General features: G+C 56.3%; 1 protein-coding gene across 1 annotated transcript; it reads right to left on the bottom strand.

Moving 5' to 3' along the window:
- Window positions 1–8,635: 8,635 nt before the first annotated feature.
- Window positions 8,636–16,467, bottom strand: DAPK3 (death associated protein kinase 3). Its single transcript, XM_049787997.1, has 8 exons — window positions 16,328–16,467; window positions 12,154–12,514; window positions 11,769–11,898; window positions 11,553–11,601; window positions 11,185–11,211; window positions 10,774–10,926; window positions 9,318–9,363; window positions 8,636–9,232 (listed from the first exon to the last, which is right to left on the bottom strand). Exons 1-8 carry the CDS (start codon window positions 16,387–16,389, stop codon window positions 8,696–8,698), a joined length of 1,365 nt encoding a protein of 454 aa, XP_049643954.1. The 5' UTR covers window positions 16,390–16,467; the 3' UTR covers window positions 8,636–8,695.
- Window positions 16,468–17,103: the final 636 nt, after the last annotated feature.

Below are 17,103 nucleotides of genomic sequence, written 5' to 3'. Positions count from 1 at the left end.
TAGGGAGTGTCCGAGCAGGATTTGAATCTTCCTGGAGGCAAAAAAAAAATAATAATTTTTTTTTCAAAAAAAATAAATGAGACAGGACCAGGGAGAGGGTCCAAGGACTGAGCCCAGAATTTTCATTTGGGAAGCTTGAGTTTAATCCCCAATACCACCAAGTCCCCTGAGCATTACCAGGAATAACCCCCACTCCCAAGCACCAAGGGGTATGGCTCCAAAAACCAAACCTGGGGGCCAGAAAAGCAATCACAGGGGATAAGGCACTTGCTTTCACTGCATATTCTCTGCAGGACAAAGTTCCTAGAATCCTTAGTTTCACTGGGGGTGCCCACACACCCTCAAACCCCCAAGAAAAGCAACTAAAATTTCAAGTCAAGTCAGGTGGGGGTCTACGGCCCTCTGCAGAGACCCCCTCCCGGGTCCCAACACCCCACACCAAAATTATGAAATCAAAGGGCCCTTTAACCTTCCTCTTCCATAGTGCTCCAAGGCCACCTGAACCCCCAAATAAATTCAAGAAGCCAGTTTTGGGGGTGAGTCAGAGCAGGGAAGCTGCGGCAGGGTGCGAGGATCGGGTGCCCCTCTGCAGAGACCCCGGGATCCCCTGAGCTGGAGCAGGTTCTGGGGGGCCGGGGTTCCAGGCCCTGGGGTGGGAATTTCTCCGAGAAACGTCCCGGGAATTTGCAGAAGCCCCACAACGCCCTCTCGTGGCGCTTCCGTGGAAATGGCGGGTTTGGTGTTTGCAGGGAAGGAAGGAGATTCTCAGGGCCTCAGTTTCCCTCCAGGACTGATTAAGGGCCAGGCGAGCAACCCAGGTGATGGAGAGAACAGAGCTGAGAAGGTGTTTGCTGTGCATGCATTCTACAAAGGTTCAATCCCCAGCACCTCACCATGTCCCCCAAATCTACCAGGAGTGGTCCCTGAGTAAAGAGCCAGGAGTAACCCCTGAGCATGAGTTTTCTCCTGATTTTTTTTTGACATGGTCTCCAAACAATAAAAAAGGAAATAAAAATAAAGAAGAGATGGCATAGCGGTAGGGCGTTTGCCTTGCACGCAGCTGATCCAGGACAGACGGTGGTTCGAATCCCAGCATCCCATATGGTTCCCCCTGCCTACCAGGAGCAATTTCTGAGCTCAGAAGTAACCCCTGAGCACTGCCTGGTGGGACCCAAAAAATAAAGAAAAAGAAAAAGAAAAGAAAAGGCCAGAGAAATAGCACGGCGGCGTTTGCCTTGCAATTTGCCAACCCAGGACCTAAGGTGGTTGATTCGAATCCCGGCATCCATATGGTCCCCTGTGCCTGCCAGGAGCTATTTCTGAGCAGACAGCCAGGAGTAACCCCTGAGCACCGCCGGGTGTGGCCCAAAAACCAAAAAAGAAAAAATGAAAGAAAGAAAGAAAGAAAAAGGAACTGAGGAACTGGTGTATTTCTTTTTTCTCCATCCTAGGCTCATTCTCCACGTGCTCGTCCTAAAGACCCAGTTGTTCCCCCATAAAATTTGGGGGTTACCAAGCTGAAACTAGCTTTCATACTCTCCTCCAGGAGGGAACACAGGCTTTGGAATTTCTCACATGTATGAGAACCCTCAAAGATCTGGCAGGGGGCCCGGAGAGATAGCACAGCGGCGTTTGCCTTGCAAGGAGCCGATCCAGGACCAAAGGTGGTTGGTTCAAATCCCGGTGTCCCATATGGTCCCTGCCTGCCAGGAACTATTTCTGAGCAGACAGCCAGGAGTAACCCCTGAGCACCGCCGGGTGTGACCCAAAAACCAAAAAAAAAAAAAAAAAAAAAGATCTGGCAGGGAGGGAGGCAGGGCCACCCTCAGAAAAGAGGGGTGGTAATAAACTCCTGAGTTAGTTTTGAATGTTTATGATTTTTAAATGTGAATGCTAACACAACTGTTATTGGAATTAAATTATATAAACACTAAGAAAGAAATTGCATTTAAAATAAAGGCATGCAATCCATTAAAAAAAAAGTAGGGTGATGAAATAACTGTGAAGGAAAACCTTTAAGAAAGGGGGTTGGGGGGCCAGAGAGATAGCATGGAGGTAAGGCGTTTGCCTTTCATGCAGAAGATCGGTGGTTCAAATCCCGGCATCCCATATGGTCCCCTGTGCCTGCCGGGGGTGATTTCTGAGCATAGAGCCAAACACCAAAAAAAAAAGAAAAAGAAAGAAAAGGGGTTGGGGGCTGGAGCAATAGCACAGTAGTTAAGGCTCTTGCCTTGCATGTAGCTGACCTGGGTTCGATCTCTGGCATCCCATAGGGTCCCCTGAGCACCACCATGATTCTTGAGGGTAGAGCCAGAAGTAACTCCCTCTGCTGGGTGTGACCAAAAAGAAAATAAAAAGGCAAGGGTTGGGATGAAGAGAGAGTACAGTATGGGTCTTACTTGCTCCTGAGCTTCCCAGAAATTCTGTTGTGGCCACCCACATCCTTCATCCAAAAATAAAGAAGCTAAAATCACTTTTAGGGCAAGTCAGTGCGGCAGGGGCTGCAGCAGGGGGCAAGGACCAGGCAGGCCTCTGCAGAGACCTCAGGGTTCTGGGGTGCTATAATAGATTGTGGTGGGAGGTCAGACCCAGGGGTGGGAATTTCTCAGAGAAACATCCCTGGGGACTGCATTGGGTGAGGAGGAGTGGGCTGGGACCTGGATGTCCTGGGGGAGGCTGTTGTATGTGAGTCTAAGAGACAAGAAGGGGTCCCCACTGGAATGGGGTCCTCGTGGATGGAAATGGTTATGGCTTGGATCAGCCATGAGAAGGTCAGGTAATGGGGGTCCAGAAAAATCTTTTACCTTGCACCCAGCGGGCTCAGGTTCTATTGTCAGCACAGTCTAGGGGTCCCCTGAGCTCGACCACAAGGGATTCTGGAATACAGAGCCAGAAGTAAGCCCTGAGCACCGCCAGGTGTGACCCCAAAACAGAAACCAACATAAATCAAATTCCATGACACCCGACACTGATGTGAATCCTGTCTTCAGTGTCCACATCATTTGTCCATGGGGGGGGGGGGGGGAACCACATGTATCACCTGTGGTTGCTCTCCAAAACCCACAATGTCCCAAGTGTCCCTTCACGGTGTGATGTGGTGAAGGCCCAGTGTGGAGGGCCAGGAGCAGAGGCGGGGGCAGGGCCAGGCTGGAACCGGGGTGGACAGAGAAGAAGCTGCAGGCGAGCTAGCCAAGCCTTGCCCTTTGCCCAGGCACGATGCTCAGTAAGGCTGACCCGTGATCACCAACCCAAAATAGCCCAGGATGGGACAGGGACGGGAACATGACACAGCCCCACGAGGCCACTGGGCAGCTGGACTACCTATCCTCGGGTGGGGTCTTGGGGGAGTTGGGTGAAAGGGCTGGCGCACAAGCTTTGCACCAGGAGGCACAAAAATCACAGAAGGTCCTATGGCTGGGTGTCTCTCCCTTGAGCACTGATATGGAAGCAACTGAGCACCACTGGTTGAGGCTCCAAAAGTAGAAGAAAATAAAATAAATAAAATCTCTGGGGGCCAGAGAGATAGCATGGAGGTAGGGCATTTGCCTTGCATGCAGAAGGATGGTGGTTCGGATGCTGGCATCCCATATGGTCCCCCGAGCCTGCCAGGAGTAATTTCTGAGCAGATAGCCAGGAGGAACCCCTGAGCGCTGCCGGGTGTGACCCAAAAACCAAAAAAAAAAAAATCTCTGGCATCCCATAGGGTCCTCTGACCACCTCCAGGAGTGACCCTGAGCACAGAGCCAAGAGTCAATCCTGAGCATTAGCAGACAAATGACCCCCCATGCCCTCAGGTGCCTGACAATGTGCAAGCACAAAAGCTCCCCCCCCCATGTCTACTCTAAGGCAATGATGAACCAAATCTCCCCCAATCACCCCCCTGACATTGGGCCCAGCTCTGTCTGCAGAGTTCTGAGGTGACCCTGAGATACTGAGGGGAGACACTTGGGATTCAGGGGGAAAGAGGAGTGGGTATGCCCAGATCTTCTGGTGTGCCCCAGAGAGAAAGTCACTGAGACCTTCTCTGGGGCCTGAGGAGATTTATCCCTCTTCAACCCACCAGAGCAGACAGACAGACAGACAGGCAGACAGACCAACTAACAGACACAGGCCCCCCACCCATGGACAGCCAGAACCCCCAGCTGTGTCCCTGACCCCCCACTGCCCTGGAGGTGGTCAAAAGCTTTGCACTGGAAGGCCCTGAGTTCGACTTTCACGCCAGTGCTCCTAAGTACCTTGTTTGCTGTGACCTGGGCACAAGTAAGGGAAATCCCACACACACAAAAATAAAATTGGCTTTTTTTAAATGTCTTAAGAGTGGGAGGTGGGGTTTAGTGATAGGACAGCAGGGAGGCACATGGCCAGCCTGGGTTCGACCCCCAGAACCCAGAGGTTACCCCCAAGCACTGCCAGAAGTGATCCCTGAGCACAGTCAGGAGTGGCTCCATGAGCACTTTGGGTCTGACAAAAATAAAATTCAATCATTCATTTCATACACAAAAGTTTTGAGTGTGGAAGCCAGAGAATAGGACAGTGGGAAGTGGGAGGCACTGGCCTTGCACACAGCCAACTTGGGTTCGATCCTTGGCACCCCAGAGGGTCTCCCATGAAACCCACCAGGTGCTTTTTCTGAACACAAAGCCAACTCCATGGCCTCCCCCCAAAATTATGAAATAAAATTACTTTAGAGATGGGGTGTGGGATTGGGGTGTGAGAGAGACTGAGGTCAAACTTTGAGCCCTCTCTGCTCGTCTTTTTGAGGGCCCCCACCCTGAAATATATCACACATCATGTAGCACTCAAGAACCCTCATAATCAGCAGTTGCTCTGGGGGTGGAGTGGGGGTGAGGGTGTCCTATGACCAACAAAGCAGACAATCACCTCCAAAGATGGTCTCTCCCCATCCCAGACTCCGCCTGGCTCAGCTGTGATGCCAGCTCCCCAAGGGGGTGTCCTTGGAGCCAAAGGGGTGTCAGTGGATGTAGGGGGAGGGGCAGGCTGCAGGCAGAAATAACCAAAAGCAGCCTCTGCCCTCGGACCCAGCACACAGGACTGTGGGGGGAACCCAGAAGCCCCCCAACTCGGCCAGCGCTTTTGTGGGGAAAATAAGCCTGAAGGGATTGAATCCTGAATTCATCTCTCCCAGGACAGTCAGGATGGCTGAGTCAGGGCTGCAAGGCCAGGCCCCTCTCAAGGATACAAGGAAGTTAGGGGTTCTGACAGAGACATCTCGGGCCCTTGATGCCCATAAGGTGCATCCCCCAAATGGGACCCCTAAACAGAGATATTTTCAGTATACAAGCAAGGGACAGAGGGGCCTGGGAGTGAAAGGGAGACTCGTTCACTCCCCAAAAGAGGGGTTGGCCACTGGCGGCCACGTCCCCCCCAAACACACATGCACTGGGGGTCACCTGGGCAGGGGACAGCTTCTTCTCCTCCTCCTCCTTCTCCAGACCCCCGGTCCCCCAGGCCTCCGGGGGTGTCTCAAAGCCCCCCTGGGCTGTGTTTCAGACATCCGGACACTGGGGGCCCCCACTGGTTGCTGTGCTGTGACTCATTGTGGGGGCCAGAAGGTGGTTTGCGTACTTACTTTTCTTTTTCTTTCACTCAGGGGGCTAAAGATCTCGGGATTGAAGAAGCCGTGGACTGGGGACTATCCAGGCTTTATAGCACCCACCACCCCCGCCCCCGCTATTAATAGCAGCTCTGGCCAGTCTGGTGAGGCGACAGCTGAGCCCTGCCCCACCCCACTTTGCGGGGGGGGGGGGGGGCCTCCCTGTGTTCAAACACCACCTCCACCCCAGTTTTCCTGCCTGCCTAGCCTGAGGATTCAATTCCGTCCTAGAATCGAGGGACAAAGGCACAGGGAACCATTTGGGACGCCAGGATTCAAACTAACCACCTTAGGTCCTGGATTGGCTGCTTGCAAGGCAAACGCCACTGTGCTATCTCTATGATTCACTCTCCCTTTACTGTTTTGTTTTGTTTTGGTTTGGTTTGGTTTGGTTTGGTTTGGTTTTTGGTTTCTGGTTTTTGGGTCACACCTGTCAGTGCTCAGGAGTTACTTCTTGCTCTGAGCTCAGAAATCACTCCTGGCAGGCTTGGGGGACCATATGGGATGCCGGGATTCAACTAAGGTCTGTTCCTGTGTTGGCTGCTTGCAAGGCAAACACCTTACCGCTGTGCTACCACTCTGTCGCCCCACTCTCCCTTTTTTATATTTTTTGTTTTGAGGTCACACATACATGCTCAGGGGTCACTCCTGACTTTGTACTCGGGGATCATTCCTTCAGGGAGTGCTGAGATCAAACCCGGTCAGCTACATGCAAGGCCAGCCCCCTCCCAGATATGTGATCGCTCCAGCACCCCATTACTCTTTTTTCTGGGTGGTGAAAACATCACTCACAGCCCCTGAAATTGCACTTCCTTGAGCAGGCAAGAAAGCTTCTCCCCCATTGGCTGGGTAGCCTCACTTTGAGAAAGCTCTAGAACATTCAGAGGTACCTTGTCGGGTTTTTTTGGGGGGGTGGGTTTTGGGTCACACCTGGCAGTGCTCAGGGGTCAATCCTGGCAGGCTCGGGGGACCATATGGGATGCTGGGATTCGAACCACCGTCCTTCTGCATGAAAGGCAAACGCCTTACCTCTATGCTATCTCTCCAGCCCCATCTTGCCTTGTCGGTTCTTGAACTTTTTCCCATGAGACACTCAGGCAGCCAGGGAGGGGACCCTTGGCTTCTTATCAGTATAAGGTTGTGTCCCCCAAGACTCTGAGCATGGCCTGTGAGAACAGAGGGTACCTGAGGGTCCCCTTGATGAGGAATCCGTGTCTGCCTCTGTCCCTCTGCCGGAGGTCAGGTGTCAGGGTGACCCTCTCCATGGCCTGACTCTCATGAGGATAAATTCCTGGCATTGCAGACAATTGTCTCCACCCTGTCCCAGCTCCTGGTTCCAGGCCAGTCTTTGGACACCCCTGAAGGTCACAGGGAGGGGGGGCTGTGTCTGCCCAACACCGGCTGGGCCAGAAAGTGGGAGGGAGGGAGAGAGGTGAGGAGGAAGACTGGAAAGGAGAGAAAGGTGAAGGGAAGAGGGGAAATAAAACCTCACCAAAGCCTTTATTTTCCTTTTTATTCATTTATTTTGGGCCACATCTGGCAATGCTCAGGGATCACCCCTGGCAGGATCCAGGGAACCTGAATGCCTGGATTTGAAGTGTCCTGTCCTCTATGGTGTCCTGTATTCTCTCTCTTTCTCTCTCTCTCCCAAAACGGGGCGGAGGTACAATCAGTTTTGATGATGCCAGTTAGGAAATAAGGGGTTCCCACTCCTTCGGAACCGCTGCACAAAGCCTGCAGGCATCTGGTTGCAATAGCATAAACATGGGGGACAAAAGGCAGCAAACAGACCCCAGGAGCTGGCAAAATGGGGGGTCTACACCCATGGGAATCCCAGGGGTCTGTCCCCAGCTGCCCACCCAGCCTGGAGGCTCGGCCCAGCCCCCAGGGGCAGGGCACAGGTGGGGCTTGGGGGACCCAAGTCCTTCTTGGCGTGGCCAGGCCAGCTAGAGCCCGCCACCTCGTGGCGCATGGCGGTACTGCACAATGAGAGGGGTCCCTAAATGTTTGGGGGGGGGGAGCTGGCCATAAGAACAAGTGTAATGGCCTTCGACTGCATAAAGCCCACCCTGACTGCACACGAGGTGGCCGGGCAGGAGCTGGGGGGGAGGGTATCTCCCACTACTGGCCTCAGAATCGGACCTCCAGGAGGGGTGCAGACTGACGCCTCCCTTTTCCCAGGCTCCAGCATCCTGAAAAAACTGAAGGTGTCAGGTACTCTGCGTACACCCCAAAACAGCCTACCCGCTCCCCAAGAATCCCACCGCCTCCAAGACTGCTCGATTCATACCCGGGCCCAGCCAAAATATGCGGATTTAGAGAGGGGAGGGAGGTCGCGGCCATTACCCAAAATTAAGGGGAGAGCTTGGGTGCCCTGCAGAGAGCCCCAGGCAGCCCCTCACCCCTCCCCAGTTGCAGGAAAGTATGGGGATCCCATCCCCCGCCCCCACCCCTACCCCACCCCGCCAGGGCCAGTCTGCAACCCTGGTGGCCAGCTCCAAGTGGAGAAAGAAAGCAACTAGGCCTTTGCAGGGCTCCCTGGCCCAAAGGCAATGACTCCCAGAATCTCCCCAAAATGGAAAAACTTTCAAAAGGGGTGACACTGGGGAGGGTGGTTTTAGGGGAGTCTGCAGTCCAGGGCAGGAGGCGGGTAAAGATAAGGAGGGGGAGGAGAGGAAAAAAATGGAAAGTGGAGTGCGAGTGCGCATGCCCGAACACAGCCAGCGTGTGCGCATCCTCGGGACCAACGTGTGTATATTTCAAGCCTGTCGTGCGTGCGCGCTCACGGACACGGCATGCGCGTCCCCGAGGCTGGCGTGCACGTCCCCAGGCCGGGGTGCAGAAATCAAGCCTGCCAGGCGCGTGCGCTTTACAGACACAGCGTGCGCGCGTTCCCGAGACCAGCGCATGCACGCCTCTAGTCCCGCCTGGCACGCAGAGGTCAAGCCTGTCGTGCGTGCGCGCTCACGGACTCCACGTGCGCGTTCTCGAGGTCGACGTGCGCGTCCCAGGACCGGCGTGATGGTGCGGTCTGTCATGCGTGCGCGCGCCCGGGTCGTGCGCGTGCGCATTCCGAGCGCCTTAGCGCAGCCCGCACTGGCCGCCCTGCAGCTTCTCCTGCTCGAGGGCGCGCACCAGGTCCTGCACGAAGCGCATCTCGGAGGCCAGCTGCTGCGCCAGGGCCTCGTAGCGGTTCTCCAGGCGGCCGAAGCGGCGCTTGAGCCCGTTGGCGCCCAGCAGCGCGCCCTTGGCCTCCTCCTGCGCCTGGCGCCGCTGCGCCTCGGCCGCCTGCAGCTCCTGGCGCAGCCGCCGCAGGTCCTGGCCCAGGCCCTCCTGCTCGCCGCGGAAGCGGGCCTCCTGCTCGGCCTGCGCGGCCGCTAGCGCCGCCACGTCCTCCTGGCACAGGCGCCGGCTGCGCTCCAGGCCGCGCAGGCCCTCCTCGGCCGCCGCCACCTCCTCCAGCACCCGGGAGAAGCGCTCGAAGTTGACGTAGCTGTGGTTGGGCGGCATGCTCGAGTGCGACTTGATGGTGTACTCCTTGAGGCGCGCCGTCCGCAGCCGCCGCCGCTCCGGCTTCTTGCCGCTGTCCTCGCGCCGCACGTTGCGCCTCCGGATGGCCTGGGGGCCAGGGGGCTCGGTTGGCACGAGGCCCAGGGGCGGGGGGGACCCCGATCTCGCCCCCAGCACCTCCCTCCCAGCTCACCTTGATCCAAGAGTGCTCCAGGCTCTGGGCGATGGTCATCCTCCTCCTGCAAGAAGCCACAGCCCGTCAAGTCTCTGGATTTGGGGGGTGGGGGGTTTGCCCCAAGCACCCCAAGTGCAAAGAACATTGATGGCCTAGCTCTCCTTCCTCCCATCACCCGCTCAGCAACCTGCCCAGGGGGATCCCTGAGCCGTTCCCCTTGCGGAAGAAAACACCTGGGGGGGTCCCGGAGAGATAGCACAGCGGCTTTTGCCTTGCAAGCAGCCGATCCAGGACCAAAGGTGGTTGGTTTGAATCCTGGTGTCCCATATGGTCCCCGTGCCTGCCAGGAGCTACTTCTGAGCAGACAGCCAGGAGTAACCCCTGAGCACCGCCGGGTGTGGCCCAAGAACCAAAAAAAAAAAAAAAACCACCTCGGAAACAATCCAAAGTCAGGACGCTCCGTGGGCTGTCTTGGGGTCAGTGGGTTGGGGGGGTAAAGGGAGGGCATCTCCAGCACTCGAGGGACACAGGAAGCCTGGAGGCCTGGAACCCGGACATGCCTCGGGTTTTTCTATGGAGGGGGCATTCTTGGCAGTGCTGGGGAGTCACCAGGGCACACCCACAGGTACTGGGGGACAGGCATCAGTGCACGGGGCTCAAACCCTTACATCCGAGCCTGTTCCCAGCTTACTGGGATTTTATGTCTTTTCTAGAGATCCACAGAAAGAAGAGCTCATTCTAGTTTTTTGTTTTTTTGCATCTGGCAGCGCTCAGGAGTTCCTCTTGGCTCTACGCTCAGAAATCTCTCCTGGGCCCGGAGAGATAGCACAGCGGCGTTTGCCTTGCAAGCAGCCGATCCAGGACCAAATGTGGTTGGTTCGAATCCCGGTGTCCCATATGGTCCCATATGGTCCCCCGTGCCTGCCAGGAGCTATTTCTGAGCAGAGAGCCAGGAGTAACCCCTGAGCACCGCCGGGTGTGGCCCAAAAACAAAAAAGAAATCTCTCCTCGCAGGCTCGGGGGATCATATGGGATACCGGGATTTAAACCACCGTCCTTCTGAATGTAAGGCAAAAGCCCTACCTCTATACTATCTCTCCAGCCCCACATTCTAGCTTTATTTTATTTTATTGAAACAATTGTGATTTCATTTTATTTCTTTGGGGTTTGGTTTTGTTTGTTTTTTTGGTCTTTCTGGATTTTGAGGCTATACCCAGCAATGCCCTGGGTTGACTCCTGCCTCTGTGCTCAGGAATCACTCCTGGAAGTGCTCAGGAGACTTTATGGGATGCCAGAGATCAAACCCGGGGCAGCCACACGCAAGGCCAGCGCCCTCCCCCTTGTTCAATGGCCCCGGCCCAGAAAGAGCTTGTTTTATGGTAAACGCAGACAGGGAATTAGGCTAAATATGAAGGCCCAACTGGGGAGCCAGATAGTCGGCCAATTCGGGGAGCACCTACCCCCCCCCACTTACTTGGGGTCCTTGACCAGCAACCGGCGGATGAAGTCCTTGGCCAGCTCACTGGTGCTGCTGAAATACTCCTCGTCGAAGTCGTAGTTCACAGCCGAGATGTTGGTCAGTGTCTCCTGCTTGGTCTCGCCCAGGAACGGGGAAGCGCCGCTCAGACTGCCAAAGCCAAGTGTAGGGTTCAGGGGCCCGCACCCAGCCCCAGAGTGAGGGGGCCTCCAGAATGTCCCTTGCCTTTCTTCCCCTTCCCCGAAAAGTCTGCTCGATACACCCACCCGCCAACAGACCCAAAGCCAATGGCTTAGCCCCAAATGAAATCCATTGTGACACCCGCACTCAGAACTCCCCACCCAGACTGGGCTCCCTTAAACTCCCATATTGGAGCCTGTAGGACTTGGGGTGCAAAGAGACACTTACAGGATGTAGGTGATAACGCCAATGCTCCTGAGGGGTGACATAGGAAGAAAGAAGGGAGTCAGCTGGGCTGTGGGGGTGGGGGACAGCACCCAAGGGGTGGGGTCTCCGTAAACAGGGGGGATCCAGAGGCCAAGGCTTGTGGGTGAGGGTGAGAGGAAAGGTCCGAGGCCTCTGAGGACATGGGGGGTGGGGTCACCTCCCACTGCTCCCCCAGGCCTGAGGGGTGCAATGGGGGTAAAACGGGCAAGGGTCCCCCAAATGTGCGATTCCCCCCCCCCCCCCGCCCAGGAAAACAGTCACTTCTGGACAGGGTCAGAGGCTGTGTGACCTACACACAATCTCCCCACCAGGGCCTGTCCCCCACTTACCACATGTCAGCCTCCAGGCCCAGGGGCTCGTAGTTGACAATCTCGGGTGCTGTAGGGGGGAAGCAGAAAACGAATCTGTGTCAGTCTGGGGGAGCAGCAGCAGCCCTGTTCCCAACCCCGTAACCCCCAGGCAGGCAGACAGGGAAGCCCTAAGGAGGGGGACCCACCCCTACCCAGTCTATGCCCTGCTCGTGCTGGGGCGCTGCCCTCACCCACCCACGAACTCTGGGGTGCCGAAAATATTCTTGAACTCGTTTCCTGCCTCGATCTTGTGGGCGATGCCGAAGTCGATGAGCTTGATCCGGGGGCTGGGCACGTTCTTGTCCAGGAGCATGATGTTTTCGGGCTGCGGAGTGATGCGAGACCCTGTAGTGACTCTGGACACCCCGCTCCAGGGAGCCCCCCCATCCCGGCACACAGGGAGTGCCTCTGCCCAGCGGAGCCAGCCCACTGTCCCAGACCCGGCTCGGCCCTTCCAGCTTCAGGGCCCAGCCGTAAGCCCGGGCAGGCCACGTCCCCGAGGCCCCTTCCTTCCACCCGTCCCCCAAGCCCAGCTCCGGAGGGCCCCGTCTGGCTGTCCCCATTTCTCGGGCGGGCGCACCTTGAGGTCGAAGTGGGCGATGCGCTTGGAGTGCAGGTAGTCCACGCCGTCCAGGATCTGTTTGAGGAACTGCGTGGCCTCGTCCTCGGTGAGCGACTCCTTCTCGGCCAGGAAGTCGAAGAGCTCCCCGCCCGACACCAGCTCCAGGATGAGCACCACGTCCGTCTTGTTCTCGAACACGTCGTGCAGCGTGATGATGTTGGGGTGCCGGATCTCCCGCAGGATGCTCACCTCGCGCTCGATCTCCTCGCGGCTCACCCCGCGCCGGCTGGACGACAGGCGCCGCTTCTTGATGAACTTGGCCGCGTACTCCTTGCCGGTGCCTTTCTGCCGGCACTTGCGCACGATGGCGAACTGGCCGCTGAGGGGAGCAGAACGAGCCAGGAGAGTGAGGGGAGAAGGCGGCGGCGGGTGGGGCCTGGGTGTGTGGGCGTGGTCTATAAGTGGGCGTGGTCTAGGATGAGCGGAAGTGCGTGGGAGAGGGCAGGGAGTGGGCGGGGCTGAGAGTGGTGAGGCCATGAATGGGCAGAAGTGAATGGGAGAAGGCAGGTGGTGGGTGGAGCCGAGGTGCGTGGGCGTGGCCTAATAGTGGGCTTGGTCAAGGATGAGCAAGAGTGAATGGGAGAGGGCAGACTGTGGGCGGGGCTAGACAAGTGGGCGTGGTCAGAGTGAATTAGAGAGGGTCGGCTGTGGGTGGGGCCCAGTGTCATGGGCGTGGTCCGGGGGTGGGCGTGGTCGAGAATGATCAAGAGTGAATGGGAGAGGGCAGGAAGCGGGCGGGGCTAAGTGTGAGGCCATGAATGAGCAGAAGTGGGGCTAGGTGCGTGGGCGTGGTCTAAGGGTGGGTGTGGTCAAGAAGGAGCAAGAATGAATGGGAGAGGGCAGGTGGTGGGTGGAGCCTAGGTGCGTGGGCGTGGTCTAAGGGTGGACGTGGCCTATCATGAGCGAGAGTGAATAGGAGAAGGCAGGCAGGCGGTGGGTGGGGCCTGTGGGCGTGGTCGGGAATGAGCGAGAGTGAATGGGAGAAGGCAAAATGGGCGGGGCCAGGAATAAGCAGCGTAGACGTGAATGGGAGAAGGCGGAAGTGGGCGGGGACTTGTGAGTGGTGAGGCCGAGAATGAGCAGAAGGGAATGGGAGGTGGCAAAAGAGAGGGGGGCCTAGATGAGAAGTTTGGGATTCTATGGTGGGTGGAGCTAAGGAATGGTCAGATTGTAGGTGGATCAAAAAGGGGTGGGGTCCAGAAAGTGAATGGGAAAGGTAGGCTGTGGCTAGGAGAGGGGCAGGGCCAATAAAAGTGGGTGGAGGGGCCGGGAAGGTGGCGCTAGAGGTAAGGTGTCTGCCTTGCAAGCGCATAGGACAGACGGTGGTTCGATCCCCAGCATCCCATATGGTCCTCCCAAGCCAGGGGCGATTTCTGAGTGCATAGCCAGGAGTAACCCCTGAAGTCAAATGAGTGTGGCCCAAAAACCAAAAAAGTGGGTGGAGCCAATGAGGGCTGGGATTATGTGGTGGGTGGAGTTAAAGCATGGTGGGATTGTGGGTGGAGCCAAGAGGGGCAGAGTAAGGGAAAGAATGGGAAAAGGCAGGCGGTGGGCGTGGCAAAGTGGATGGAGAGAGTAGAGTGGTGGGTGGGTGGGGCCAATATGGCTGGGTGGGGCTAGATGGTAGATGGGGCGGGGCTAAGGCATTTGGTGGGGCTCATGGGGGTGGGTGTGGTCAGGATTGTGGGCAGGGCCATGGAGGTGGGCTTGGCTGAAAGTGTGGTAGGCAGGGCGAGCAGGTGGGCAGAACAAGGGGGTAGGGGCAGGGGTAAGAGGTGAGGGCAGTGAAGCGGTGGGCAAAGACTAGAAGGCTCTGCAATGATGAGGTGGGAGAAGCGAGAATGGTGGACGGGGTAAGAAGGGAAGAGAGGAGGTAGTGGGCAATGCCAAGGAGGATGACAGAGTGAAAAGGACGGGTGTGGTCAAGAATGAGTGATCTGGAGCGGGCTGAGCAGGTGAACAGGTGTGACCTTGTCCCTGCTGCCAGGGAGACACACACACACACAAAACACAACTTCCCTCTTATACCCCCTAAATACACACCATACACACACACACATACACACACACACAACACAGGTTCCAGGACATGATAGGGACCCTTGGCATGAGATCAGAGAGGAGACGGGCTGAAGGAATCCAGCTGGGCCCAGGAAGGCCAGTGACTTTACAGGGTATGAAAGCCTCTATGTGAACAAGAGTCCTCAGGATCTCTGCTAAGTGGCCATTGCAACCCGGGACCCCAGAATAAAAAGTCTTAGAGCCTTGCACATTGCTGATCTGGATTTGCTCGGAGAACCACATAGAGTCCCTAAGCCCTACTAGGAGTGACCTCTGAGCACAGCAGCCTGTGTAGCCCATAAACAAAAAAAGCAACGAAACACAAGGGTGGGCTGGAGAGAAAGGCCAAAGGATCGAAGCATAAATTTTTGCACTTAGGCTGAGTTCAACCCCCAACACCACCACATGGTCCCCAGAGAGTGCCCCAAACACATCAAATCAGGAGTAGCCCCTGAGTACTTCTGGGTGTGTGTCCTCCCCCCCCCCAAAAAAAAAGGCTTGAGGGGGAAATAATGGAGGGTACCAAGACCAAACAGTCGTATAAACATTGAGTAGAAATAAAAAAAAAATGAGGGCCCGGAGAGATAGCACAGCAGCGTTTGCCTTGCAAGCAGCCGATCCAGGACCAAAGGTGGTTGGTTCGAATCCCGGTGTCCCATATGGTCCCCCGTGCCTGCCAGGAGCTATTTCTGAGCAGACAGCCAGGAGGAACCCCTGAGCACCGCCGGGTGTGGCCCAAAAACCAAAAAAAAAAAAATTAAAAAAAAAAATAAAAAATGATCAGACCTAAACACCAAATCCAAAGCCAATGACAACAGAATCGATACCCAATCTACAACAAACTAGACACAGAGGGAACCACTTATACTAGCAGCCCGGGGAACAAAGGAGAGGGATATAGGATGCATGCTGGGAACAGTGGTGGAGGGAGAACAACATTGGTGGTTGGAATGCCCCTGATTCAATGTCACTATGTACCTCAAATATTACTGTGAAATATTTGTAATCCTCTTTGGTCAAAATAAAAATCATTAAAAAAAAAAAAAAAAACATCAAGGATTAAACTCTACTGGGACCTGAGCAAGTCACTTCCCATCCTCTCTACCTCAGCTTCTCTACCTGGGATTCAAACCCAACCGCAGCTGTAACTTTATTTTTTTCTTTTTTTATCTGGTGCTCAGGAGTTACTCCTGGCACTGCACTCAGGAATCACTCCTGGCAGGTTCAAAGGAACCACAGGGGATGATGGGGATCAAACCCAGGTCAGCCGTGTACAAGGCAAACACCCTCCCTGCTGTGCCGTCTGTCACTCAGGCCCCTGGTAGCTGTAACTTTTAAGGACTGGGGCACAGTCGGGTGTCACCACCCCCTCTAAGAAGCAACTTAAAGCCCCCTAAAGCTGGAGTGGACAATCGCCTGCCTCCATCATCTGCAGGGACATCCTGACTACACATCACCAAGGCAACCGTACCCAGAGCAGGCCCAGCCTGTGTCAAGCCACAACACCACTCTCAGCAGGACAGAAGACACATTTGCTTTTCATTTGGGTTTTGTTTTCTAGGTCACCCCACCAACCCCTAATGCCCAGCCGCTGGTGTAGCTTGAGGGAGCGGATCCAGACCAGTGCTGGGGACCCACCCTGCCAAACCTGCTCCTACAGGATTGGGGTGAGGGGCGCCCACATGCGCTCTTGCCAGAGGTTCTTTCAGGCTCCCCAAGTCTGTCAATTCTGGCAAGCCTCACCACCCCCACAGCTGGGCTTCCCGCGGGCCGCTGACATTCCCTTTGGCTGATGTCATGGCGCCGGGGCGGCTGGGGAAGGCAGCAAAGTCACCAAATAAGGTGGAAGGTGCCACCAAAAAAAAAATTTAATAAATAAAAGGCAAAGGGGGACAAGGACGGGATGCCAAGTGCCAGGCAGGCCGGAAATTAGAGGCCCAGACCCGGCTGGCAGGAGGAAGGAAGACCATTTCCCAGCAAGAAGCTGCCCCTTCCACAGGCCAGGGGGTTGCAGGGCACAGTGGGGGGTGGACCCCCAGGGTACCCTCCCCCCAAACCCGGCCCAGCTCACCTGCCCAGCTCTTCCCCCATCTCGTAGTGGTCCTCCACATCTTCCTGCCGGAAAGTGGCCATGGTGGCCGGGGCCCCAGACCTCGGGGATTTCCCTGGAGAAAGAAACAGGGGAAGGAAGTTGGGGGGAAGGTGGAGAGCTGAGATGGGGGGGGGGGCCTGGGTCTAGGCCCGGCTCCGCCCCAAGTAGGTTTTTCCATCACGCCTGTTCTTTAAAGAGGACATGCATGGGTCTAGGGGTGAAGTCACCCCCTAACCCCCACATGTCTCCCCGATTTCCAGCCGCCTTCACCCCCACCCGGGGAACAGTTGATGGTTCCAAGCCTCCGTAGGCCTCAACCTGCAACCTCCCGGAGCCCCCACACATTCCTGCAAGCGCCCCCATAATTGCTCACACCCCCGAAATCGGCCTGTACGTTGGGAACAAGCCTCTCTCTGCTGGCACACCGGCCACCCCACATCCTCCAACCCGGGCTGGCCCCCTTTCCTAGGTGGGGACCCCCCACCCCAATCCTGATGGCCCCAGGAATAAAAGGACAAAGACTTCCAACTTTTGCAAACCCCACACTCTCTCTCTGCGGTCCTGATGCGCCCCCCAAAACCTCGCAGAGCCCCCACCGTCTCCCCAAGTTCCCCCCAAAAGCCAGACCTGAGTCCCGCCCAACGTCCTTCGCCCCAAAGCAGACCCCCAAGAAGCCCCCTGCAAGGTCGCCGCCAAAGCCACCACGCCCCTTGAGGGCCCCAACACGGTCCCTTCCGCGGCCCGGTCACCCCGGG

Source organism: Suncus etruscus, chromosome 15, assembly GCF_024139225.1.
Source record: "Suncus etruscus isolate mSunEtr1 chromosome 15, mSunEtr1.pri.cur, whole genome shotgun sequence".
Taxonomy (NCBI): domain Eukaryota; kingdom Metazoa; phylum Chordata; class Mammalia; order Eulipotyphla; family Soricidae; genus Suncus; species Suncus etruscus.
Note: the sequence above shows the minus strand (reverse complement) of the source record. Positions and strands in the feature narration are given on the sequence as shown.